This window comes from Brassica napus, chromosome A7 (genome assembly GCF_020379485.1).
Source record: "Brassica napus cultivar Da-Ae chromosome A7, Da-Ae, whole genome shotgun sequence".
NCBI classification, from domain to species: domain Eukaryota; kingdom Viridiplantae; phylum Streptophyta; class Magnoliopsida; order Brassicales; family Brassicaceae; genus Brassica; species Brassica napus.
Window position 1 is genome coordinate 11,592,543 of NC_063440.1, and position 27,502 is coordinate 11,620,044.

General features: G+C 33.2%; 5 protein-coding genes and 2 long non-coding RNA genes across 16 annotated transcripts; 5 read left to right on the plus strand and 2 right to left on the minus strand.

The window, feature by feature from the left end:
- Window positions 1-3,843: 3,843 nt before the first annotated feature.
- LOC125576492 lies at window positions 3,844-7,045 on the minus strand. 7 transcript variants are annotated; one of them, XR_007314887.1, is made up of 10 exons: window positions 6,601-7,045; window positions 6,453-6,518; window positions 6,030-6,207; window positions 5,817-5,940; window positions 5,648-5,746; window positions 5,393-5,467; window positions 5,139-5,324; window positions 5,012-5,049; window positions 4,803-4,878; window positions 3,844-4,727 (listed from the first exon to the last, which is right to left on the minus strand). It is a non-coding gene; the product is annotated as an uncharacterized LOC125576492 (long non-coding RNA). The 7 variants fall into 7 exon arrangements; XR_007314891.1 differs by having other exon boundaries at window positions 3,844-4,245; window positions 4,641-4,727; window positions 6,453-7,045; XR_007314888.1 differs by having other exon boundaries at window positions 3,844-4,245; window positions 4,524-4,727; window positions 6,453-7,045.
- A 205-nt stretch (window positions 7,046-7,250) lies between these two features.
- LOC125576491 lies at window positions 7,251-8,879 on the plus strand. Of its 4 annotated transcripts, XR_007314884.1 has the most exons (5): window positions 7,251-7,376; window positions 7,565-8,004; window positions 8,091-8,277; window positions 8,380-8,431; window positions 8,508-8,879. It is a non-coding gene; the product is annotated as an uncharacterized LOC125576491 (long non-coding RNA). The 4 variants fall into 4 exon arrangements; XR_007314881.1 differs by having other exon boundaries at window positions 8,380-8,879; XR_007314882.1 differs by having other exon boundaries at window positions 7,252-7,376; window positions 8,169-8,277; window positions 8,380-8,879.
- Window positions 8,880-13,871: 4,992 nt separating this feature from the next.
- On the plus strand, window positions 13,872-14,249 carry LOC125576129 (ubiquitin-like). The gene has a single exon (XM_048735505.1). The coding sequence runs from the start codon at window positions 13,872-13,874 to the stop codon at window positions 14,247-14,249; it is 378 nt and encodes a 125-aa protein (XP_048591462.1).
- Window positions 14,250-15,226: 977 nt separating this feature from the next.
- On the plus strand, window positions 15,227-16,327 carry LOC106414852 (polyubiquitin-B-like). Its single transcript, XM_022689534.2, has one exon. The coding sequence runs from the start codon at window positions 15,680-15,682 to the stop codon at window positions 16,136-16,138; it is 459 nt and encodes a 152-aa protein (XP_022545255.2). The 5' UTR covers window positions 15,227-15,679; the 3' UTR covers window positions 16,139-16,327.
- Window positions 16,328-17,044: 717 nt separating this feature from the next.
- Window positions 17,045-20,221, plus strand: LOC106412674 (polyubiquitin-D-like). Its single transcript, XM_048736699.1, has one exon. The coding sequence runs from the start codon at window positions 19,651-19,653 to the stop codon at window positions 20,077-20,079; it is 429 nt and encodes a 142-aa protein (XP_048592656.1). The 5' UTR covers window positions 17,045-19,650; the 3' UTR covers window positions 20,080-20,221.
- Window positions 17,115-17,492, plus strand: LOC125576130 (ubiquitin-like). The gene has a single exon (XM_048735506.1). It carries the CDS (start codon window positions 17,115-17,117, stop codon window positions 17,490-17,492), a length of 378 nt encoding a protein of 125 aa, XP_048591463.1.
- A 160-nt stretch (window positions 20,222-20,381) lies between the features above and the next one.
- Window positions 20,382-27,460, minus strand: LOC106416185 (importin-9-like). Its single transcript, XM_013857026.3, has 33 exons — window positions 27,212-27,460; window positions 27,060-27,121; window positions 26,881-26,973; window positions 26,627-26,798; window positions 26,414-26,529; window positions 26,205-26,291; window positions 25,999-26,115; window positions 25,845-25,908; window positions 25,618-25,760; window positions 25,409-25,456; window positions 25,259-25,327; window positions 24,849-24,924; window positions 24,579-24,709; window positions 24,383-24,442; window positions 24,228-24,297; window positions 24,076-24,140; window positions 23,937-23,998; window positions 23,733-23,856; window positions 23,590-23,647; window positions 23,383-23,495; window positions 23,156-23,233; window positions 23,008-23,070; window positions 22,817-22,912; window positions 22,617-22,726; window positions 22,087-22,276; window positions 21,838-21,952; window positions 21,614-21,726; window positions 21,435-21,512; window positions 21,190-21,255; window positions 20,989-21,117; window positions 20,856-20,912; window positions 20,674-20,754; window positions 20,382-20,584 (listed from the first exon to the last, which is right to left on the minus strand). Exons 1-33 carry the CDS (start codon window positions 27,327-27,329, stop codon window positions 20,534-20,536), a joined length of 3,075 nt encoding a protein of 1,024 aa, XP_013712480.2. The 5' UTR covers window positions 27,330-27,460; the 3' UTR covers window positions 20,382-20,533.
- Between the last annotated feature and the right edge of the window lie 42 nt (window positions 27,461-27,502).

Genomic DNA, 27,502 nt, shown 5'->3' on the forward strand with positions numbered 1-27,502 from the left:
AATAATGTCTCTCTTTGTTTTCCAGAATATGATCAGTATTGCTTTTGATATTTCCATTATTCCATACACAAGTAGCTGTTTAAAAGTTCATTTTGAGAAATTTATCTTGGGGCTAAGGAATATATGATCTTGTGTCGCTTAAAATCGGCAAAACATTTTTAATGCTTGAAATATCTTTTTTAGTTTATTTTGTCTAATTCCATTTTTAGTATTCGGTTAGAAATCAGTAATGTAGACATGTGAATGTGATCTACAGACTACAATACTTCGCAGAAAAATAAAAGAAAAATATCAGAAGCTGAATATATATATTTTTTAAAAACATCAAACTAGAGGATATATAATTTATTAGGAAATCCCCAAAAATGATTAATACTTCGAATATTATGTGAAAAATGACATTCTTACAAAAGGGATATTACCACTACTTTAACCCCAAGTATCAGCGGCGGCGGGATATGTGTAGTTGGACAGTGTTGTGAGAGGGGTTTTAGGGGTCTAAATCAAGTTTTAAAAATAAAATTAGATTTTGATCTGCGCTTAGAAAGCACGGGTTTGTTTGAGTTTTATTTATTGATTGAAAACTGATTTACAAACTGGAGTATTATTTTTGTTTCGAACCATAACAATTGAGTTTTTAGGTTTTTATCATTTGTTTTTTTTTTCTCTTCAAAATATGGTATTTATTCGGAATATGGTAGTTGTTCTATAATAATGTTTGAGTTTTAAAATTTATTTTCATATCCGGCTTAGATTCATGGTTGAACATATAGACCCGATACAGTGTATATAATCCGCTTATTAATGAAAAATCCGATATAACCTGGTAAAACCCCAAAAACTCACTATTAACATGCGATCGGATACCATTGATCCGATAAAACACAAAATATCTGATAATATTTTTTTAAAACTGATTAAATTACTCATATATTTTTTAATATTACATAAATTAGGAATTCCTTAGAATTTGATGAAATTTTATTATGTTATCCAAATAAAAAATGATAATATAAAAAATCTTATTGATATGAAAATATTAGTTTATTTTTGTTATTAATAACCTATTATATGTTTCTGTTTTTTTAGATTTAAAATTTGATTTTAGGATAGTTTTTAAAATATTCTTGAACACTCGTAATTGCCATATCAATATTTTGTATAAAATGACATTATACATGGAAAAATAATATTCAAATATGTATATGATATATGGTGTAGAATATATGATTTTGGTTTGTATTGAAAATCTGTATAATATTCAAATGATCTATTTTGAATATTGATACGTATATTTAAGAAAATAATATTTTCATGTTTGTTAATTTATTTATAGTTCATAATATATTTATACTTATATTTTTTTTCAAAAGCAGAGTGCATTTTTTTAACACTGATTTATTATGATCTTACAATTATGATATGAGAAAGATTACATAGACGATTCGACAACCGACAATAGTACATGCCTTGTGAAGACCTACGCCTAACTGCATCACCTGAGCCGTCCTATGAAGATCCACGTCTGGCCAGATTTACTTGCAACATGTTGAAGATCCCTTGCAAGTCTTTCCTCTGTAGTCTGCATAATTGTTTAATAAAGCCGTCCTATAAAGATCCACGCCTGGCTAAATTTACTTGCACCATGTTAAAGATCTCTTGTAAGCCTTTCCTCTGTAGTCTGCATAATTGTTTAATAAACTGCTCTCTCCGGGACTTGAAACCTGGATTTCCTGTAATCTGTAATAAATTGCATAGTCTGGGAGTCGAACCCCAGACCTGGGTGTAGAAGCCTTTAAACATTAACCAGTAGGATACGGTGCTTCCACAATATTTATATTTATATTAAATATCTTTTAAATATATATATATACCCATTATTTATAGATCCATTTAGGTGCATATGTAGGCTCAAATCCAAAAGACTTAAATGCCATTAATAAATTTTATTAATCCCTTATAAAAATAAGATATTTTTGAAAAAAATTCAATTTTTATTAAGGGTATAATTTGAGAATGATCATTTTTCAATGGTATCTTTATATATAAAAAAGAGTTTGAATCTCTCCTAGGGTGTCCACCTAGGATTCCAGCTCACTAATTCGAGTTATGTGCTGTTGACACCTGTCCCGCAGACTAAAACGCAACACTTCATTAACTGGAAATCGGCTGGGCTTTTTAATTGTTACTAGATTTTTTAACCGCGCTACGCGCGGATAAGATATTATATATATATTTGCATTTCAAATAATTTAATGTATAATATTTTTTTACATTATTTAAATAATATCTAAAAGAAGACTATAAAGCACAAATATAGTTTGCAATTTTTCTTTGTAATTTCTTGGATATCATTATATTGTTTGATTGTTGTACTTGATTTACATATTTTCATGAATATTTGTGACAGATGAATATCTCTAATTTTTATGATCAGTAAATAATTATATACTTGTAATAAAATAATTAAAATTGAAAATTACTTACTTTTTAATCAAACTTGTTTTTAATTTGACTTATTAATACGAAAAATATGATATTAATTGGACTTATTTTATTACCGTTTAAATATTTTATTGATATTATCTAAGAAGCTTTCAAGTGATATTTTAATATCATATTTTATTTTTTCTTAGTTTGTTTTGTTAATTTTTCTATTTCTTTCAAAGAGTTAATATATATATATTATATATATATATGTCAAGTGAATTTCCATTAAATAATTTTGTTTATGAAAATACAGTTTTTAAATAATAAATTTAAAATAAAATTATAATATTAATTTGCTGTATTTATTGGTATTTTTAATTATTATATTATATATAAGGGTCGCTGTGGTGTTCATATACCCGTTCATTAATATTTGAATATTTGGGTTTTTCTATTTTTAATGATCTATAATCCGTTCATGTTTTTTTCTTATTAAGATTGGGTTAAATTCACATTCATATATTATTGGATATACCCAAACTGTGTATTAAATATTCAAAATATATAATATTGATATCTTGTTTTTCCATCAGCTTATATATATATTGGACTAACATATTTGTGCTCGAACTAACACAAATATCCAAAAATAAATTTATTTTCAAATTATCAAAACACTTAATATATCAACAAAAGACACATAATATCTGAAATTGAGGAAATAAATATATTCAAGGTTGGCACTTTAAATAATTTCGGATATGTTATGGATTAATTTTGGATATCGTGTATTATCTAATCGGGTTCAGTTATTTAATCTCTTTCAATTTAATATTTGTTGCAGTATTTTTTTAGATCTAACCAAATTTAAGTTCTAGTATTTTGAATCGCGGATTTGGAGCCGGATTTTATACCCAGTTCTAATATAGAAGACATGTTATTTTCTAACAATTTGATTGATTTAATAAAAATTTGCTTGGGTCGATAACTTAAAAAGTCTTCAAATGAATCGCGGGAAGCAAACTTATGTTGTTATATTATATATATTTACGTATATGTAATCTATATATAAAGCTAGTAAAAGTTATTGAATTGATATGTTTAATTATTGCATCTTTAAATAATATTCTTTTAATGATTTTAGAGAACTATATCCTTGAGTTGTTTTGTCAAAATTTTAAACTTTAAATAGGAACTAAAATAATATATTAAACTTACTCTTACTTAACTCGAACACGTATGTGAAAATATTTTGTGCTCAGTTCAGGACGACCAAATTTAGTTCATATCTTAACTTTGTCATCGAAACAAAAATCTATGCTTTTGCATATTTTTCAATGTTCTCATAGACTTTCAAAGAGTATATTAGCTTCGACTAATCAGTTAATTGTTAGTTTTTTTGCGAAAACAAAGTTTCCTAGACTTGAAAGTTGAACTCATATTATTGTAACCGTACATAAAAATTTGAATCTCCAATAGACACCAATAGATATTGATATCGACCTTCATAATTATTTTGATCTAAAGAGGCTCTACCCAATCTATAGCAGAAGATTATAAAAACTCGAGAAAATTTTGATTTTCCTCTTCAGTGATATAAAACCTTCACAAGAATTGTCAAAACCAAGAAGGAGATTAGGCCTCTGAGCTGCAGCCTCAATAGCAGCAAAGAGGATGAGGGAACTTGTTGATCTGTTTTTAGGTTATGCTGTCTCCCTCAACCTCTCTTGATTCATATCCTGGAGATGGTGGAAGCGGTGGAGGATGAGGCGGCACCAGTCAGTTCAAACTCAAATTCTCAGACTCATCCATTATCTGCTTTTTCATATTCCCACCAAGAACTTCAGCTTCACCAGATACAACCAAAAGATGGCACATAGATTCTACTGAAACTAACCCTCAAACTAAAGAGATACACCTAAGACTCTACTACAGAATTATCAACACGTCTACTCTTCCGATTTATCTTTTACGTTAAAACAACGATAAACTTAACCGTAGAAGAAAAAGGCAAGTAGCTGTAACTTCTAATTGTCATTTACTGATAATGCAAGGATAATGCAAAACATTACAGCTACTGGTTCATATCCCACCCGCTATGTATATGGCTATACGAAAAATCTCTCATCAGATCCACCACTGGCCTTGTTGTCCTCTGATTCCTTCTGTTACGCGTCAGGTTTCGTTGAGTGGAGATCAGGGAATAATACCTGAGATGAGATCCGCCCCATGGCTTATGATAACCTCTTTTGCATCATGTAAGTATCTCAGCCTCGAGTACCTAACTCCGTACTTCTCTACAATGTTTTTCTACATCTAATCAGAATCACTAACACAGCTCAATATTTGAATGTTGAAATCTTCCACGTAACCTTATGTTGTAGACAGGACCAAATATGAGGTATCACTTCGAAATGGCAGGTTCCATGTCACAACTTTGTCCTTTGGCTACATATATGAATAAGCAAAAATGAGTTGGACAGTTAGTTCTTTTCACATACAGACGCAAAAACATATTATCTGCCACAAAAAATTACAGCTCAAGAGTCAAAAGGGATGTGTTGTAGTGTAAGGATCCTACCTGAGAAGTACGATCCCCATCCTCTAAATCTTCAACCACTGCAACCAATAAAAGTTAGCATAAGGCCCAAAACAATTCTAGAACGCTCAACAAAGAGAAGTTGAGTGACTGCAATGAGTGTACTCACGATCTGATAACACAACGCATCAAACGCTATGTCCTCTTACACAGAGGTCTGCATTCATCCATATCAGCTTAAAGTGATCAGTTTCCGTGGGTTTATGCTTCCATAGAAACCTGGTTTCTTGTTGATCAGCGTGGAAGAAGTTGAATGCCCATCTCCTTATATCTTTATGGATAGTCCCTGCTGATTCTGTCAACAACAAAATATTATCTTTGAGTAAAAAGATGTATACACAGATAAAGAGTTTATGTATTCACCTCATCTGCTGCACATAAACTTCGAGATCAACGTTTGTTTTGGGCTTTCAGACGAATAGAAATCGAAGATTTCATCTGAAGACAAATCCAACTCATCAAAAGGGTCCATTACTGTAAACTGATTCTCCTCCCTCATTTCTAATATATATAGTCATATTTTCTCATCCGCTTCTAGTATTTGAGCACTACTTGTTAAACGAAATCTAAAGCAGAGTAATTCTGCCAGCTTTATGGCTAGGAGACAATAAGGGTTACCTTTCTTATGAGAATAACATGGAAGAGGAAAATCTGCCGCATGGATGTTTGAGCATAAGCCGTTAACAAAAACGATATAACCTGTAAGAAAACAAAACACTACAAACTTCATAAGTTAAGTGAAGTTGCATAAGATTTTATGAGAGATAAGCAAGTGTGAAGAGCATACTGTACATATATTGTAGCAAAAGCTCATTTAGGGAACTCTAGATAAAGCCTTCGACTTGAATGAGCTAAAGATTTCTGTTTCAAGTATTTGAGAGAGAGAGAGAGGCAATACACACCATGATCCTCTGATTATACCAAACACACAAAGAGAAAGCTTATGGCTAAACAAACAAACAAAATAACAGTTTTAGATTTAGGTGCTAAACCAACTAACCATTTAGTTTCTACATGTGATGGTGTTGACTCGCAGCTTGAAGCAAAGGAAATATCTTGGAAATTCTCATAGCATAAGAAAAAGTGATGACCAAATGAAGTCGGGCCTGCTCGAACGTTGTTCTTGCGCTATACAGATCCTGAAAGTGAACATCAATTTGCCCATTTTCCGTTGGTCCCTGAAACACATAACAATAGAAAACGTAAGCGTAAGAGGAAGGAAAAAGAAACAATCGGTATGATTCTGATGAGTTTAGAGGTCAATAGTTTTGAAATTAGAGACCCAAAACTTTAAAGCTATAAGTATAACAAACTCTACAAAAGATCACAACTTTTGTAAAAGAAACAAAGCAAACAAACTGAACTGCTCAAATTCGGTTTTGGATTGTTTTATCATCAAAACAGAGATTGAGAATTACAAAACCTGAAAAAACAGATGACAAATCCTCTCCTGTAAAGCGTCATCTCCTCCTTTTAAATCTCCAACAACCTAATTAAACACCAGATCAAGAGCTTTCACCAGTTACAAAACCAAAGATCTGAAACAGAGGAAGTGAAATAATGAACTAAACTTTAACCGTAGGCTCCACCAGTGATGGAACTCGAAGTCCTCCATCTCTCTCACAATATGATAAAAATATCAAAAAAAAAAGAAATCACAGACAACTCCGAAGAACACTTTTCAAAGAAAAGTGTACAAAAGTTAAGTAATGTTTTTTATGTACCAGGAGCAAGGCGTTCAGTGACTCACCAAATATGAAGGAATAATTTATTTTTACAGTAAACTGTATACAGAGGTAAAGTGATGGAACCAAAACCGAACGCCGTTACTAACTACTCGTTTTCCCCGGAGGCCATGAAGAGATCTGGTGGTTTTAGTGAGAGGAATCTTTCGTAAATCAACCACCGTCTTATATAGTGAGTAAGGAGAGAAGGAGGAAAGCTGAAAAAAATTGAGTAAAATTGTTTTTGCAGAGGTAGATGAATCGGGAGAAGACCAAAGAGATATTGGAAAATCGGCGTAATGTTGAAAAGGTTCGAGAAAAGAGTGATTTGGTGATGTGTTTTTTTTTAATGACTTGTCAATTTAAAAGTCTCTCATTGGTCTATTTTTTTTTCCAACGTGGATACCCTCAACGATGAGGATATGTTACTTTTAGTATTGTATAGATGTGTTGTTTAATATTATTGGGCTTCATTTCAGATGATTTGTTAGGTCCAGAAGCCCATGTGTGAAACCCTTATCTGATAGCGCGAGACATGTGTGTTCTTCTCTCTCTCCTCTGCGTTTGGCGGCCACAGTGACGCCTGAGCTTTCTTCACAATTTCTGAAACGGTGTGCGTGAATGTAAGTTAATATTAACTCATTCAGTGCATCTCTTCTTCTTCAAGACAATGAATCTGCAACTATAAATAGTTGAGTTTGTATCGTATAATTCATCATTTCAGTCTTCACTTTCCGTTGTTACTGCCCTCATTGTTTTGGATTTGAGCTCTCCGGCTTTAACGTATCTGTGGACGTGTTTCTGCGAGCAGGTTGGAGTGAAAGCTCATGGGCTAGCGAAGAAGATTGGTTTCTTCCCGGCAGTTAGGGAGGAGACGGTGACTGTTTTAAGACCACCGTAGTGGGATCGAGCTAGGAGAGAGTGGACTCAGGGAGTTTGAGATGGTGGTGGAGGGAGAGATTAGGAGAGAGGCCATGTTTATGAAGGTCGGGAAGAGGAATGGTTTGACAGAATATGGTGTTACATATCCCGGTGTAGCTGAGCAGTCGTGTCTTATCCTTTGGTCTCCACATACCGGCGAAAGAAATCCGGAGACGTTAAACAAGTGCGTTGAGTCCAAACGTCGTCTATAACACCATCATTAACAACAACTTCCCAGTCCTCTGATGATCTCTGCATTTTTGGGAAGCACATAATGTGAATAAGGGTGGTGATCTCATGGCTGTTTATATTGCTTTGGTGGATGAGAAGGTATATTTTTCTTAACTTATGCTCTTATATTTTACACCAAAACTAGACTTATTATTTCTATTAACTCGACGCTCCGTTTCCATTAGGTTCTCAGAGAGAAGACCAGTTTTGTTGAGATTGCAGAAAGCATTAACCCTATCCCTACGTTGAATCTTTCTTTGTAGTTACAACATGGTCAACTCTAGGACAAGAGAAACAAGAGCACATGTGACTCCTTCTTGGCATGTACTTTGAATCATTGCCACTTCTTAGGATTTCTCACGCATACATCAGGTACATCATATTTAAGTATTTTCATCTCCTTTAAAACAGAGATATTTGTCTTCAAACTTTTAGTTATCCCGTACGACAATGACATGGATTCTAATTCTACAGAGATATTTTGGTGTTGCAATTGGCAGAGGAAAACAAGCTGCTAAAACATAAGGTACTGTGAATGTGTTTGCTACAATCGTACTATGGCATTATGTGTGGTCTGAAGATGTTATAACTAACTTCACAAGGGACCCAACAAGTAGCTTATGAAACCACGAAGAGCTTCTACGGTTAATGGGATTGATGATACTGATTCACATAATAAATGGAGTTATAGCTTTACAATAATGATGATGACACCAGGTGGAAGAAGGCATAAAGCCAACTACAGCTCCAAAAACGGTGAAGAACTTGAAATGTTATCTGTGTTTCTCTTCTTTTTTTTTTCTTTTTTTTTTCGTTTTTTTCTGGGAAAGGGCTTTAGTATCTGTGTTTCGTTTTTTGGTGTTTATTTCTTATGACTTTTATTTGATGCCAAGTGTACGTAATCGTAATTGCTCTGTTGACATATACATTTGTCTGAATTCATTCATTCTTATACATTTTTATGAGTTCATTTACAACTATTATTTTACTATACCTATTTGTAGTTTTACAAATATGTAAAATGTGTTTATATGTTACAATGATACCCAAAGCGAAGGTTTCTATTTCATCAATTGATTCCCTAGCGATCGTTATTTTTTGCCATCATATTTTTAATAGTTTTCATAAAAACAAATACTGTCATTTACTTTTTTTGAATTCCACTTATGCTACAAAGTTCCACTGTCTGAGTATCTGACATAGATAATCATCAATTGGTTAACATAAAACAATTTCTAACGTATTTTACTATATTTTAAAAGAAACAATAAAATCTAAGTTTACTTTAATTCTTTTCTGTAAAATACCATTTTATCATAAAGTACGAAAACATATTATGTTTATAGAGGAAAAAATAGTTCTTTTAGACGATAAATACAATTGGGCTAAAGCATATATATGTCTAAATATTATTATAGATATAAATATAGAAATGTCTTGAATATGTCGAAAACAACTTTTATTTTAGTCATAAACGAATCTTACCGCTGATAACCCATATATGCTCATATTTTATTATGAAAATCAAATTTTGTATAAAAGTAAATAAATCAAGTAAATAACAGAAAATTACGATGTTAATTGGTGGTAACTGGTAAGTGTTGATATGTCAAAACCTAGATTCTATGTCATGTTGTTGAAATCTTATAAGAGATTATATTCCCATTTATTTGGTTGTAAATAATTTTCTAGCCTATATAAATAAAATTAAAAAATGATTAAAATGAATTTTTCTTTACAACAATCTTTGACTAATTAAAAATATACAGATATGTGCATAATAAATACATAGCTTACTCTATAAATATGATTAAAATCTCTGCCACCCATATTTCATGTTTTTTAAGAAAGTGTTAGTTGTTTTTTTTAAAAAAAATCCTCTCTGTTTATAGAACAAAAAATATTTAATTTAATTTGAATGGAACTTCGATCTCTTCAAAGAAACCAATTGGTCTCCAAATCTTGACAAAAACATCTTGGTAACTCATCTCTAATAAACAAAAAAAAAACAAACATTTTCAATCTCTCCCCCTGCCCCTCATAATCTGAAATCATATACTTAAGAGTCAAGACCAAGCAAAAAACGGTTCAGAGATGTTGATATTTGTTCCTAACAAACAATAGCAGCTAATTTTAACAAAACTGAGTATCACCCAACAGTAAACTTAAGAAATAAGACCGATGAACACTAGGAACAATATTCCAACCCGGAACACCATTTTCAATCCAATTGGATGGCTAATGTTTGGATTGCTAATTTCTCACCAAAGTTGAGATGTCCTTTCTGGAAATTATGCAAAGGCCTTACGGCTGACGAGAACTTCAAAAAGAGTCATATACATTAGTTGTTAGATACAAATTATTCAAAACGTGACAATTCAGATGATGATACCATAGAAGCAAAAATTCAAAACAAAAATTACTTACAAACAAACAACAACTTAAATTAATAAAATAGTATATATCAATACTAACCAAATGTTCAATACACGACATTTCTATATTGAAAAAGAATGGTTATGAAACTAATATGATATTTATTGTGCCACCAAGAAAGTGTCATCCCAATAATCTGTAAAATCAATGCAGTGATTGTTATTAGTATAAACAAATGGAAAAGTTCTTGGAGTTGGTTTTACGGTGAGTAACAAGTGACTATACTCATCAACCACTACTCAGTTCTTACATTTTCTGGTTTCAATGTTTTCTTATTTTGATTAGCTTTGCTTTACTACCTTCTTCGCATTCAATATAACACTATACTTTTAATAAGAAATGCAACTTCAAATAATCACCACTCCACTCCAATAGCATGTCGAAAGACTATGATTTCAACGTAAAATATAATTACTCTTATAACATACACAAAAGGTTACCACACTCCAATCTTTCCGAACCTAAAATATTACGAACTACAATTAACGCACTGAATATGTGATCAAATTTTTGTAAAAAATAAATAACATGAAGACCATTTGGAGCCCCTACTGCATATTAATGCCACATCTCCTTAATATAGAAACAACTATTATTTATTTTGACAAAAAACTATAGTATACAAGAAAAGTACTATATTTTATCATGTAATTCTTCTTCACCCGAAATTTTCTAAAAGACAAATATCATTATCATACACATCTTTTGAAATGCACACATAAAACGCAAACCACAAAATCAGACAAAAAAATAATAATCTAAATCACGAGTAAAATATGTCCCGCCCGTAGGGTGGGCCGATCCTAGTTGATTATATACAACTATAATGAAAATAATTTTCTAATATGAGATATCCCCTTAGCCAAAATTCGCCAAGTACACAAGTTAACACTTACAAGAATAAATTTATTATGTAAATATGATGTATTATGTCATATAAGAAAAAAAAGACATGGATTCAGAAAGTGAGTTACTCGATTTTTTAGAAAATAAACCTTAGCAATTAAACTAGAAATTATTTTAAATTTTGGAGCCCTAAAAAACGATTATATTATTAGGGGACATAAGGCAAATGATTTTTTCAACGCACTGTAGGCACACGCCTCTGTGGACTGATTATCACCATAGATGATGGGAAGAATTTATGGGGAAAAAAGTATAATGTTTTTGAGTAGAAAGACGAGAAGCGGGTCGTTCCGCGTCAGGTCGGGTTTTCGCAAACAAGAGAGCCCAGCCCAATGACTTTAAGGGCCGTAAAGGAACTCTTCATTGATTGCCGAATACTTTCGTTCCCTACATTAAAATTGTTACCTACTTGTATTAGGGGCTTGATTGGTACAGATGATGATAAAGCAGTAGATGTATGCTGTAGAAGTAGTATGCTATAGAAGCTGTATGCTTTCACTAAATATTTTAATAAAGTGATTGGTAGAACATAAGCAGTATACAATTTTAAAATTATCATAAAAGTTTGTATATAATATATTTTTTAAAAAATAATACTATATATTAAGTTATAATTTATACTAATAATATATTTTTATTTAAAATAATGAATCTTATTTAATATATAAATTTAAAAATATTAAATATTTTTTTACAAAATTTAAAATATTTAAAAATGTAAATTTATTTTTGGATATAAAATAATTTTTGATATTATTAAATGAAAAATATATAATTTATAATTTATATATAAATTATCATTATCTATTTATTGGTAAAGCAGTAAATGACTCGTATATGATATTATCATAAAGATTTATATATGATATATAATTTCTTTATTTATAAATAATATATATATATATATATATGTTTATTTTATAATATATATAATATGTTATGTTTTTATTAAAAATAATAAATTATATGTGTAATTATATAAATTATATTATATTTTAAATGTGAATTATTGTTCTTCTTAAATAGTTAAAAATATTTAATCGCAACTTTTTTTTAAAGATTTAAATTTGCTTTTAATTATAAACACAATTTTTATATTATTAAATATAAATTAATTGTATATAATTATTTTTTAATTTTTATATATTCTAACTGCAAATGTTCTACCAAAAGCTTTATATGAAAGCATTGAGCAAAGAGCATTTAGAAAGCATTAGCATCTTGTAAATGCTTTTATAAATGTTTTTGTGATAAATGTTGATTGGATAATAACAAGCATAATGATTATGCTAATCCTTTGTCAATCAAGCCTTTAGTATATATATACTCCTGAATGTGTGTCTTATAATGTTTCTGTCAGTCGAATATTTGAAAATCATGAGTTTCAAATGCGAAAGGAAGTGCCAATAATAGCAAGAAAGCCAAACACATTGTTAAAATTATCAGTCATAGTGATATATAACTATTTAGAATGTGGTTACCAAAGTGTTAGATAAAACATTGTTATACACACTCTAGAGTGAAATCAGTCTAGTGATATAAAACTAGTATGAATAATCTATAAGGATTTGTGGTTTCTAGTTCTACATAGTTTAATGCACCTATAGCCTGCTGTTTCTCCGGCACACCGCCGTCGCTAATCCCGTTTCTTGCAAGATACTATATATGTTTCTTGGCTATTACAAAATAAACAAAGAAATTTTAATATATAAAAACTCGGTTATGTTTTACAAGGGCATGACACTTGACTGAAAATTAGTCATGAAACAAAAGATATTAGGGTTCTTTAAAGAGAAAAAAACTAGAATAGCACTAAACCAAGTTTTTGTTCCCAAAGTAGCACTCAAGACTCAAAGTCACAAAAATAGGTTTCATTAAAGAGGTAATGTACACTTATACCCCTAGGGTTAATTAATCCAAACCTTAGGGTTTAGAGTTAAGGGATGGGGTTTTGGAATTAGGGTTTAAAATTTTATAAATAATAAATAATAAAATAAAAAATAAAAAATTTTAAAAACAGTTTCAAAAAGTATTTTTAAATTATAAAAATAAAATCTGAAAAAAAAAAATTGAATCTGAAAACATATAATCTGAAACTATAAAAAAAAAATTTTATTTTTATTTTTATTTTTTTTATTTTTATTTATTTTAGTTTGTTTATTTAATTTTAAACCAAGGGTATTATAGATATTTTACCCTTTAATGAATGTCATTTTTGTGACTTTCTCCTTCTAGTGCTATTTTTGAGACATAAACTTCAAAAGGTGCTATTATTGACAATTGCCGTTCTTTAAATTACTCAAATATGCACGTAGATTTCTTTGCGTAAAAAAACACCCTGATTTTTGAATATATGGCTCATGATCTAGAATTTGTAGAACTTGTACTAACAGTTGAGTGAACACAAAGTGTAAAATGGCAACATATTAAAAGAGAAACCAAAGGGTAGCATTTGCCTTTGTCGTCGATCATTAATAGCTTTAATCAATGACGACATTTTCCAAAAAGGGTCAAAATAATCTCATGGGAAACTATAAAACAGATAACTCTCTTCTGCAATGTGTACTATAAAACATATATACCCTAAAGAGAGGGTTAGAGAGAGAAGAGAAGTTTCGTTTGCAATGCAGATCTCCATAAAGACGTTAAAGGGAAAGAGCATAAACCTAGAGGTTGAAGATAGCTCCAACACTATCGACGTTAAGATCCATGGGGAGCCGATGAGTGAATTAGTTTTGCGACTTGGTCCTTCGGGTCGTAGTGAAGCAGCCATGCATATATTTGTAGTGACTCTTAACGGCACGACCTACACCCTCCAGGTTAAGAGATCCGTTACCATTGGAAAAGTTAAGACTAAGTTGGAGGAGATTAGTGGCACTCCAGCGGACCAGCAGGCGATGATATTTCAAGGCAAGTCGCTTGAGGACAGTTGGACTATAGCCGAGTGCCATATCAAGCATGAGTCGACCATTCACATGATGCTTCGTCAATGCGGTTGCTAAAGTATTTTATTTTTGTTTTCCAATGTTTTAACTTTTTTATTATATCATTTTTAAAGACTTGAGTTTCGATTAATAAAGTAGCTGTTTAATTTATTCTTTTACTTGACGAAGGAAAATAATGGAAGAAACTCTTTTTTTTTTTTTCAAAAATGGAAAAAACTCAACTATTATTTTATATTTATTACGCGAAGAACCGACAAATCAGAAAGAAGTAGTTCATATTACATTATAAGTTTCTAACATTTCATATAATTTTATGAAAAAATGAAAATGGCGCATGTTAGCAATTCGCTAAATGCAATTTAAATATTTAGGCAATTAATAGCCCATCATATTTTTTTAAAAAAAATCTGCATTTAAAAGCAATGTTCAAATACATTATTAACTTTTTTGGAGAAATAATTACGTTAGTAACTTTCAAATTACCAAAATTAGTTCTTTTCATTCTAAACATATTTGAGTTTCTTTCTTTTTTTATGATAACTTCGGAATATTTGACAAGCTGAAACCCAACGAAGCATATGCCGATCGGTATCAGACAGACTCGGTTGTTCGCAGTAGAAATTAGATATTCATATTAGTTGGTTACACAAACAGATAAATTTGATATTGTAGGTTTTGAACCCAAAGTGCTTAGTACCTTTTCAGATCTGTCGTACCATTGTACAAACTACTTCTTTCTGATTTGTCGGTTCTTTCTCATTTGTACTCGTTTGTTTATACAACTATAAATCAATGTCCTGTTAATCATGTCTTACGGGGTAATGAAGTTGTACATTCGTTAGCTAAACTTGAACAACCAAATTGTCTTTTATTCTAATTGTATTCTCACTCACGAGGATAGTTAACGTACGTTCACATCCTGCTAGGTGATCCTTGGTGTAAAGAACAGTGTAAATGTAATCCCCTTCTTTTGATTCAATATCTACTTGTTTGAGGGTGAAAAGTTAACGCATACATCCTCTTGAACCTTCTGCATGCTTTATAGAAAAATTATGCTATGTTTTATCATTTGGTTACTCTCCATTTTCTGCTTTTAGTACAAAAAGCATGCAGAAGGTTCAAAGCAATGTTCATTTGGTTACGCGCACATCCCCTTTGGTTACTCTCCATTTTCTGCAAGTTTTTATCATTTGAAACTTTTGTATAAAATTTTCTAAAGTATGCTATGTTTTACTTATTTGTACCGTATAGTAATTAGATAGATAGTAAATAATGTTTCAATTTCGAAAACAAAAAAATGACAGTTTCTTAATTTAAGTATAAAACTTAAAGTATCATTTCTTGCAAATTTCAAGAAAGAAACCAAAGGGCTGCATGTATGTACTTTCACAGCTGTCTGCCAGTAATAACTTGAAGTCTTTAGTCAAAATAAACGGTCAACATAGCCAATAGTAAATGATATCATAGGAAAATGTAGTTAACAGTTAATGCACTCACCAAGGATGCAAGTATATAAAAAGAAAACCCGGAAGAGAGAATGGAGAGTAACCAAAGGGATTTTTGCAATGCAGATTTCTATTAAGACAGTCGAGGGGAAAAACATAAACCTAGAGGTGGAGGATAACTCCAAGCCCGTCGACCTCAAGATCTATGGACCCACCCGTCAACTGGTTCTAGGTTTGAATCCGGATGCGTATCCAACTCAGGACGCAGTCATGCGGATTTTTGTATCGACTATAAAGGAGAAAACATTCATCCTACAAGTGAAGGGGTCCGATACCATTAAAAAAGTCAAGACCATGATCCATGATCAGGGTGGCTTACCGGTGGACCAGCTGAATCTTAACTTTCTTGGGACCAAGCTTGAAGACAGTCGCACCGTAGCTTACTACAACGTCAAGCCGGACTCCAATCTTGTCATTGTGCAGCGTGGTTGCATTTGCTAAACCTTTCTCTTTGTTTTCCAAAATATTATCAGTATTGCTTTGGATAATTTCAAACACAAGTAGCTTTTTAAAAGTTCATTTTGAGAACTTTATATCTTAGGGCTAAGGAATATATATTCTTATGTTGTTAAGAAATGGCTAAAAAATTTTAATGGTTTGAAATATCAATTTTAGTTTATTTGTCAACTTTCAATTTTTGTTTTCTGTCACAAATTAGTACGTAACCGTGTGATCTACAATACTTGGCAGAAAAATATTCGAAGCTCAAGATTTTTTTTTAAACATCAAACTGGAGGATATGATATTTTAAAAATTCAAAAGATAATGATTAATACTTCGAATATTATGTGAAAATGACACTCTTACAAAAGGGATGTTGCTACCACTTCTTTTACCCCCAAATATCAATCACTGACAAAAAAAACAAAACTCAAAACATGATTTGTGGGTTGTAACGCCAAACCTAGCGGTTTAGTACTGTCTGGATCACGTTTCTTTGCGCAATTGTTAATCCCTGCAGATTTTGGAAAACATGCCAAAACTATTTTTTTTTTTACTTTTATATCAAATTGTAATATTATAATGTAATATTTCTATTTTATTGTATATTTACTTATTTTTATTTTTCCTTTTAATGTAATAGTGCCACATGATTTCTTTTAGAAATATTCTGATGACTTTTCCAAACGGGTCAAAATACTATCATGGAAAATTGTATATATATAAAGTTTCTTCTCAGTAATGTACTATGAAACATAATCTAGAGCGAGAGAGAGAGAGAGAGAGAGAGAGAGAGAGAGAGAGAGAGAGAGAGAGAGAGAGAGAGAGAGAGAGAGAGAGAGAGAGAGAGAGAGAGAGAGAGAGAGAGAGAGAGAGAGAGAGAGAGAGAGAGAGAGAGAGAGAGAGAGAGAGAGAGAGAGAGAGAGAGAGAGAGAGAGAGAGAGAGAGAGAGAAGAAAAGAGAAGTTGGGTTTACAATGCAGATTTCTATCAAGACATTAAAGGGAAAGAGCATAAACCTAGAAGTCGAAGATAGCTCCAACACTATCGACGTTAAGATCCATGGGGAGCCGATGAGTGAACTGGTTTTGCGACTGCGTCCTTCGGGTCAGGGTGAAGCAGCCATGCGTATTTTTGTAGTGACTCTCAACGGCAGGAACCATACCCTTCAGGTTAAGGGAACCGATACCATTGGAGAAGTCAAGACTAAATACTTTGAGATTGATGGCACTCCAGTGGACCAGCAGAACATGATACTTGCAGGCCTGGCTCTTGAGAACAGTTGGACAGTAGCTGAATGCGGCATCAGGCATGAGTCGACCATTCACTTGACTCGACGTCTTTGCGGTTGCTAAAATTTCTCTCTTTTTTTTTTCCCAATGTTCTTATCATATTATTCTAAGATTTGGTGTTCAATTTATGAAATATTATGTTTAATTTCTTCTCAGACGTGACGAAGGAAAATAATTTCTACGTTATTATCTTCAATAGACTATGTTGAAAAAAGAAGTTTTAGACAAAAAAAGAAGTGTTTTAAAAAAAAAAGTCAATACCCTGAGAATGAAACATGTAAGGATGATTTATCTCGTAATACATTGTTATACAACACACATTTTATTTTCGAATGTACTTTCAGTTGTAAACACACATTTGATTTCGATAGCTGTGACCTCCTTGTTATCACGAAACAAGTTTTCAGTGGAGATCCAGAGTTCTCAAGAGGTGAACTTTGTCTTTAGAACCGTATGGAGGATAGTTTCAGAGATAGTCTCATAAATCAACATCTTTACGAGTCTATCTCGTTCTTTCCACTGCTTTTCGTTTGGTGGTGTTGAAGAGGAACTGCCGTGAAGGTCATCAGCTATACCAAACGTGAGGCAATGTATTTTAAAAAGCTCTCTCCATGTGTCATAGTTGAACTTTTGCAGATCAAGGACAATTGTGACATGCCCCCGATATGTGTGTGTGATCTTTAAAGGTTTATCGTTTGTATCCATAGGCAATGAGAGATAAGACTGAGTTTAGGAGAGAGATAGAATAGAGAGAAGAGGAGTCGAGAACGTGAGAAAAATGGAGAAAGTGAGACTTGAGAGAAGAAATAATTGGCAGCTAGAGTTTTGCTTACTCTATAAGTTGGTGTATAATAGGTAGAGCTCAATGCCCTTCTTATGTTATTAAGGATTCTATATATAGATTTACATAGGAAATCCTAATCATGTACATGTATATATTTGTATATCTTTATATAGTCTAACAAAGATTACATAGCTTCTTTTGGATCATTCTACATTATATTTTCGCATCTATATTCATTCCGCCCAAGGTACAGATCTCCACCTAGTTGTTTTTATTCTAACCAAAGGCAGTTATGAATTGAAATTAAAGTATACTAGGTTTAAATTGCGGGTGTTAGTTTTTCATAAATTGTTTAATGACGTTTCTAAACACATAGTTTTTTTTTTTTTAAGTTCCTACACATCAGAACTCAACCCACCCAGATCTGGAAGGACCCGATTCGAATCCCACCCAAAAATTTATAAAACTCGAGTGGAGCTTAATCTCAAAATCCAAAACGCTCGATACCTGAAAGAACTAATTTGCACCCGAACGGATATCGTAATATCCATACCTAACTGATTATGTAAAAAATAAAAATTTCTTTGTTAACTTTTTGAATTTTTGTCACGGGGGAAGAAAATTCATTCAAGCATGTGAAATTATTACAGTTAACACGATGTCAAATTATTATGGTAAAACAATTGATTAAGTAGTTAAAATATAAAAACAATGTAAAAGATATAATAAAACAAAAAAAATAGGTAAGTTCTGCTTTTATTTCTATAATAAATATTTTCAAATTATTTGGAAAATAACAATTAATGAAATAGTTAAGATGAATTAAAATAAGGAAAGAACAACAGATCTAATAAATCTGTTGAAAATAAGATTAGTTCTATTTTGTACTCCAATTTTAATAATATAAATATTTTTTGAAAAAAAATAAATTTAAATAATTCCTCTAAATTATATAAATTTTTAGAAAGAAGATTATATAATATAATGGTTTCATTTTTAAAAATAAAGAATGAAGTATGATATGTTTTTGATTGTTTGTATTATGCACATTGTTTTACTGTTAGTATTTTTTTTATAGATATACCGTTAGTATTTAGATAGGTAGTGAATGATGTTTCACTTTTCATTAGAAACAAAAGAAGTCAAGTTTCTTAATTTGTGTCTAAGACTTTTAAGTATAGTTTCTTGCAAAATTCGAGAAAGAAAAAAAGTTAAGTTTCTTAATTTGTGTATAAAACTTTTAAGTATTGTCTCTTGCAAAATTCGAGAAAGAAAAAAAGTTAAGTTTCTTAATTTGTGTATAAAACTTTTAAAAGAAGCCGAAGGGCTGCCTATAGTAAATGTTATCATTGGGAAAATGTAAAGTTAACAGATAATTCATTCCCAAAGATGTAAGTATATAAAAAGAAAACCCCAAAGAGAGAAAGGAGAGAAACAATGCAGGTATATAAAAAGAAAACCACAAAGAGAAAAAGGAGAGAAACAATGCAGATTTCTATTAAGACGGTAGAGGGAAAAAGCATAAACCTAGAGGTGGAGGATAGCTCTAAGCCCATCGACCTCAAGATCTATGGACCCATCCGTCAACTGGTTCTAGGTTTGAATCCGGATGCGTATCCAACTCAAGACGCAGTCATGCGGATTTTTGTATCGACTATAAAGGAGAAAACATTCATCCTACAAGTGAAGGGGTCCGATACCATTAAAAAAGTCAAGACCATGATCCATGATCAGGGTGGCTTACCGGTGGACCAGCTGAATCTTAACTTTCTTGGCACCACGCTTGAAAACAGTCGCACCGTAGCTTACTACAACATCAAGCCGGACTCCAATCTTGTCATTGTGCAGCGTGGTTGCATCTGCTAAACGTGTCTCTTTGTTTTCCAAAATGTTATCAGTATTGCTTTTGATATTTCCAAACACAAGTAGCTTTAATGGCTTAAACAGTTTCAATATATAATCTTTTGCTGTTAAGAAATCGGTTAAACATTTTTAATGGCTTTATTTATCATTTTTAGTTTATTTTGTGAACTTTCAGATTTTAGTTTTCTGTAAGAAATCAGTATGTAACCATATGATCTAACATTACTTGGCAGAAAAATCGAAGAAAAATATCAGAAGCTGAAGATTTTTTTTCTTTTCAAAACATCAAACCGGAGGATATTATATCTTAGAATGATTAATACGTCGAATATTATGTAAAAAATGTCACTCTTACAAAAGGGATGTTGCTACCACTTCTTTAATTCCCACACAAGTATCAATCAACTGACAAAAAAATCAACACTCAAAACACGATTTGTGGGTTCTAACGCCAAACCTAGCGGTTCAGTACCGTCTGTATCACGTTTCTTTGCGCATTTGTTAAGCCCTGCAGTTTTTTGGTAAACATGCCAAACAGTTCATATCAAGTATTTAAGTTCAAGGTCTTTTAGGTTATACAGAGGATATAAACCATACCTGGCAAAGATTGTCAAACAAAGGTCGGTCTCCACTCGAAAACTTCAACATAAAATCAGCCAGGTAACTTGCTAGATTAATCTGTTTGTTGCGAAACTTGGTGAGACAAATTATAAGATTTGGAGGATTACGTAGAAACACAAAGAGGTTATGTCCAACATATGTAGAACACAAGAGGTCACCTCATTCAGGGGGTCGGTAACATGGAAGTCATCATCACCATCCCCATCATCTTGGTTCTGTTGAAACAATGGTTTAATCACTAATGAGATACGGTTTAATGGTATAGCTTTATAGGTAAAAGAGAAAGAGGACCTCAAAAGTTCGAGCCATTGCTTCAAGTTGGTCATAAGAGGGTTTGCTTGATTGAGAGGCACCAGTTGAACGTAGCAAGTCTTTCTCACCTTCAACATTTACTTCATTGACTTCTTCCCATTCACTATCCTGCTACTCCCAAGAAAGGAATTAGCATCACAAGGAAATTAAAAAAAAGAGTGATCAAGGAAGCATAATCACCTCATCTTCACAACCCAAAACTTGCTCTTGAATTTCAATCAACGTATCAGCTAGTAGTGCCAGTACCTGCCAGAGCCAATAATGTAAAATTTCTCAAACCATGCACTAAATAGTCATGAAATGAAAGGAGGTTAAAAAACTGCAAAAGGCATCACAATTAGTCAAGACAGAAGTGTGTATCCCCAAATAATATACGTATTCTGACTTGTAGAACGTTTAGAGTAAGGAAGGAAACAAAAACATACCTTCATGGGTAAAGGGATGATGGTCCATTGTTCCGGAGCAGATTTAGCTTTTGCGCGCGTGGTTATGCCACCATTTGACTGTACAAGAAATGTAAACAAGTCTCTCTCTATTAGACTGTGAGAGTGAATTGAATTTTCTAAAAATAAATATATAAAAAAGTACAGCAGCATAAGAAGACCTGGATCCGATTGCCTGGGACATTGACCTTGGCGAATTCAGAATGTCTAGTTGACAGTAATAAGGCCAGAGCTGAACAAGTGACTTTGATTTGATATGCCCCCTGTATTTCCCCTGAACAAAGATGCTTTACAAAGCATAAGTTTAAACGGCCGGAAAACCCCACGCATCAGGTAGACAAATAGAATCACACAACTAGATAGCGCAACAGAGAGAGATGCTTGCCTTGTTGTTTAGTCCATTCTGTCATAACATAGGCAAATGAATTTTCATGGCCATCAGCGGGTACGCTAACAAGCAGATTGATAAATTGATCAACGTTTGGAAAACTCATATGGACCTGCAGAAATCAATGGAAAAAATATAGGCCTCCAAGGTTACAGTGTAGGACAGGGAGACTAAACAGCATCTTGCAAAGAAGAGAGGAACCATTATTATTATGCTAAAACTATCCAAGTGAAAGGTGAAGAATACCAATCTGGCAAAAATCAGTAGCAATGAGCTTTTGAAACCCGATATTTCAGCAGACTGCATCCGTCTTACAAGAGCGGCAACCAGATCCTGGACATGGGGTGCCATCTCTGATGGAAGATGCAAGATAAGCTGCAGAATGTACTTCCCAGCGAATAGCGATCCAGAACATTCCAGATCAGGGTTGAGAAGCCTGTCCCAACATTGGAAAAAAAAACAATTTAGACAAAGTGAGACAGTACAATTAAACATATACCAAATGGAAAACATTGAGAAATCAACAACAAAGGTGCTCAAATACACTTTAATCAAATGATTCCAAGAAATGTGGATATACCACCGTATTTATTCAAAAGACCAAATCTTTTATGGTGAATAGATATACCCATGCATACGCAAAATCATCACTGGTTTTCTATTCACATGCGTAAGTATTCACATATGCACAACATAGAAATGCAAAAAGAAAACACAAAACAGCATGCCTACAACTTTTGATGGACGTGAAATAAACCAAACAAAAAGGTTTGTACCTAGAAGCTGCATCAAGCAAACTTCTCATGGTTAAGCTGGGATCACCACTCCAAGAGAGCAATTCTTGTCTTCCACTAGATATAAAAGCTGCCAGACATTCTGTTGCATTCTGACAAATTATGAGAGGCTAGTTAGTGTTAAGTGATCATTTTTAAATAGAAAGCGCTGAACCAAGCTAAGACGTGGAAAAGTTTATCACCTGTAATTCACTATTGTCCTCACTGTGGAGTATGATGCGAATGACAGCATCAAAGCAAAATTCATATGCAGTTTTCACTACATCACTTGGGGCACCCTATACATATGACTAGAAAAATTGTCAGCAAAACACGAGAAATGCTGAATTTTCACTTAGTAACGTTATATGAACATCCAGGTAGTATAACTTGCCTTAAGAAGCATGGTTAAAAGATCCAAGGATCCACTCACTAGTCCTTCAGGTTGTTGATGTGGCTGATTATCACCACATAGATGTCATTTAAAAAGAAACTAAGGAAGAGAAAATAGTACACTGAGGACAAAAAGAACAGGTGAGTGCCTTCTTTAAAGCTGGTCCGATGAATGGTAAAATCCTTGATGTCAGTGGATGCAGACAACCAGGTGAATTCTTTATGGCCTGTGTGACAGCCATACGAAAGACATTAGTCGTACACATAGTTGATTTATTGTTGATTTAATCGAAGCAGTGGTAAGAGATTAACGTAACATGCTACGGAAATTGCATTTCTAACAACGAGATGAATCATAACCACTTTAACTATTTACCTCCAGAACGTCAATTATATCGATACTTATGAAGGGATCAGAGACATGTGCCACCCACACATTAAGAATCACTGGTGAGATAATAGACTCTATTGAGGCTGATGCTTCATGGCCTAGCAAATGATTACATAAAATAATAAATAAGTGAGAACTGTTATGTAACTATATTCTGAATTTTTTTTGTAAAGAGAGATTATGTTGACTTACCAGCCTTAATTGCTTGTTGAAGAGTTTCAAGTACCAAAATCAAAGTTTCATCTGAAGCCTAAGAAAGAATAAAAAATCTCTAGTGACACGAGGAAAATAGAGACACACACACGCCAATTGTGGTTGTCAGTAAAAAAATTTACCTGATGGAGAAGATCAGTGAGAGATGAGAATAAGTTCATGATCTGAGGAAGAATAACTGAACGGTTCATATCAGGTAGGAGCTGCAAAAGTGCCCGACATGCGCCTACTTTCACAGGTGGAGGTCTGTTTATAATGGTATCTAGTAAGTTAGCATTTATTCTCTGTACATAAATATACTACCAGCAGAAGAGCAGGAAACATACACGTCCATGTTAATAGCTCTAACAGCAGCATTGAGGAAGTGCTCAAGAATTCCAGGGTTGATCTGATTAACGTTAAAATAATTCAATTAATACACTACATACTGAGGTTATATTGGAAGAAATGAAAATCAGAAATTACCTCAGAGGAGAATTTAGCGACTGCTGTAAATATGCGGGCATAAAGGAAAGGACATTCATGATACCCTGTTAAACAAATGGTCCAGTCATGCACCACAATTTGAGTACCAAATAAGATAAATAAGTTGGAGCAGTAAATCTTATAAAACCTACCAGTTCCAGTATCTTCCATTATCAATTGCTCAATAAATTTAGCTAAATTAGTATGGTCAGTTCCCAAGTCCTGAAAAGATTATACCAATATTAAGGATAACATGTTTCCCTCCATAATAACTTTTTTGTATTAACATTTCTATGGAAACACGCACCTCAGCATCAACAAGTTGATCGGCAAGAGAAGCCAAAGCATAGAGAGCGGCTTCTCTTATCTACCAAATGGAAAATATATGGGTAGAAAAAAATATATTAACAGAATTTGTAACAATTTTGAGAAAAAAAAGAGAAGTAATAGATTGTCAGACCTTTTAAAAAATACAAGTACAAAGAGAACTAAAGTCCACTTACTCTCCACCAGGACGAAGAACCAGCTATCTTTTCATTTTGGGACTCATGGAACCGCTTTCCAGCAGCATCTATAACGGCGTTGATCCCTTCCCTACCAAAAGTATTGACAACTTCCTCCAGCAAAAGTATACCTGTGGTGCACCAGGTACATATATGTATAGTTACATTTTCATAAATTTTGCATATACATATATGCATATGAGCTCCAAATCTTGTCTCTGACTAAACATAAGCATATGAATTTGACTTGAAAATAGTGAGACAGCTTACCTGATATACGACAACTGAAGCTACCCTCATCTTCATCGGCTACAAACTGATTTACATCCGTTGACCACGTATGAACCTGTAGAGAAGAGATTTGAAAAAAAATAAGATATGTGTGATTCTTTTTAAAGACATGTGCAAGGTTACACATATAACTAATTTGACTATTGCTAGCAAAGCACAAATAACAACAAAAGATTATGTACGATTTTCAGAGACCTAATATAATGGAAAGGGATGACATAACTAGCTACTACACCTTGAATTTGAGCAAGCTCAAGATTAAACAAAGCCGTTTTAAGATTTAAGCAGATTACTGCCGGTATTGTAGTCATCACAGATTTTAAAGACAAAATATAACCACTATATCTTATAATGTTTGAGTAGGTTGAAGATGCATGATTAATCCTGACCTGTTGTTCTGTAACCTGCAGGAAAGCAACAGTTTGATATACTAATTCTCTGACATTACTGGCCAGGACCTGAAATGACGATATTTGGGTAAGAAACCAAAGCAGCATACGACCAAAATGAAGGAGAAAACTGAAAAGGTTGAGCCAAACCTTTGCCAGTCTTCTACTGCTAACGATTGTTGATAGAAACTCAAATAGCTGCACAAAGGAAACAGATATGCAAAATCCAGAGTCAGTTGGGCCTCAAACTAATTAAAATACAAAAACCTATGAGCCGAATGCCCCATCTCTAATCAAAAGATTAAATTCTAAAATGAGAACTTGAAGGAAAAACCTTGATAGTGAAAATGGTAAGTTACCTGGATGACAAAAGTGTCAAGACTCTTTTCTTCACCATCAGAATCATATCTTCCATCATATGAATCTTCAGCACCTTCAACTGACGATCGAAGATAGACTTGTAGAGATGATTCAAATGTGTGCCACAATGGCCTCATAATAGCTGCAAGAATATTATTTTTCAATAACGATGCTTCAGATGCATATGTATGCATAAACAAGGGACATGGGTCACGTGAGAACATACCTATCAGTTCACTTTCCATGAGAAATGGGAAATTCTGTACAAACTGATTCAAGCACTTCAATACCTAATCAGAGCAGACAAAGACAGGGGCCTGTTAAACAATCCCGGCCATTTGATGGGAACAAAATTAGAACAATCAGAAGATGAGATGAACCTCCATTCTTAGACTCCAATCATCAGGATCGTCAGGTTGCACAGGATGTTCCAATATAAGTGAAAACTGATTCATCCAAACCTCAAGTAGAGGAGTCACTAAAGTAGTGGTTTCTGTCTGAATACAAACACTTAATATATGTCAACTGATAACAGAGGTAGTTGAAGCAAGACGAATTTAAAACTTATGTATAGAATGAAAAGTACCTTGTACACACCACTCATTGCTCCAAGAACAGATATACATGAATAAAAAATTGAAAGGGCTTTTCCTCGCATATACTTGTCATAGCTCTACATATACAAAATGATAATTAAGACAGGGGAGTGAACTTCATAAGAGAAATAAAAGAAAGGCGATCATCACTAAAATTATCATTTACGAAACTGGACATGCCAAAAAACGTGATACAAACCTGAGGAGAGGAAACGACTGCGTGCAAGCAAGGAAACAACACAGGTACCAGTGCAGGCACATCTTTGTCATCCAAGTCACCAGAGAGAAGAGCCAAACACCTCAAAGCTCCATGAACTGTTGAGTTTGGCCACAAAATTCAGCGCAAGGGTTTGACTGATCTCAAGAAATTGTATGAAAATGAGAGGTAACAAAGAACTGAACAAAAATATACCTCCATTGATGTTGTTCTGGTCGCTAATCAACTTCAAGAGAAAGGGTAACAGCTCAGGCCACTCTTCTGGCCAATCATGAGTGGCAATTGACGAGATATCCATACTAATAGCCGTACAGATTTTTCTATGAGAGTCATCAAGTGAGCCCAAAAGCAGTCCTCGAATAAGAGCCTAACAGCAAAACCAAAAGAGACTCCTAAAAACTAATGCAGAAGGAAATCCAAAAAATGAAACAGGAACAGTGAGAGAGTACCTTTTCCTCATTTGAGACAAGAGGATACTCAAAATCTTCCTCGTTCTCTCGCCAATGCTTCTTAATGAACTGTTTTAACAAAACAGCAGCTAAGTAACAGTAAGTTAAAGAACTCCACACTATCAACAACGAGGGTCCAGAGAGAGAGAGACAAATCTATGCTTATGTAAAAAGGATATTTGACGCAATCCCAAAGAGAGGTCTTTATTAGCAGCGACCCTGCACAATGCGCTGCCAAACCCTACAAGTACAAAGAATCTAGTAACTATGGTGAAATGAATCCATCAAAAAGCTTTCAACTTTCTGGGGAAAACGATTTAAGGCGACAGACCTGGTTGAAGAGAGGCTTGATTGAGTGAGGTCTCAGCGAAAGAACGAACGTTCTGGTTAGGGTCGAGACTTGCCGTCAAGCAGCCCAGCAGCCACTGCTGATCTTGGTCCACCACCATTGTTTCAATTTTTTTTCAATTTCGCGCTCGATCTTCTTGTAGGAATGTTCGAGAGAGAGACGGAGTCGCCTCTCTCAGATTTTGATGTCGGAGCCTTTATAGAGAGAGAGGTGATGAAGAGGAAAGATGATGGAATTATGTTTTAGTACCAATTTAAACCGGATCGGTTTGTC

Coding starts and splice junctions, on each gene's coding strand:
- LOC125576129 (XM_048735505.1), top strand. CDS start 13,872: ATGCAGATCTCCATAAAGACGTTAAAGGGAAAGAGCATAAACCTAGAG.
- LOC106414852 (XM_022689534.2), top strand. CDS start 15,680: ATGCACTCACCAAGGATGCAAGTATATAAAAAGAAAACCCGGAAGAGA.
- LOC125576130 (XM_048735506.1), top strand. CDS start 17,115: ATGCAGATTTCTATCAAGACATTAAAGGGAAAGAGCATAAACCTAGAA.
- LOC106412674 (XM_048736699.1), top strand. CDS start 19,651: ATGCAGGTATATAAAAAGAAAACCACAAAGAGAAAAAGGAGAGAAACA.
- LOC106416185 (XM_013857026.3), bottom strand. CDS start 27,329: ATGGTGGTGGACCAAGATCAGCAGTGGCTGCTGGGCTGCTTGACGGCA. Junction 26,116..26,204: donor CAATGAGTGGTGTGTACAAG/GTACTTTTCATT, acceptor GTTTGTATTCAG/ACAGAAACCACTACTTTAGT. Junction 22,913..23,007: donor TTTTAACCATGCTTCTTAAG/GCAAGTTATACT, acceptor TCATATGTATAG/GGTGCCCCAAGTGATGTAGT.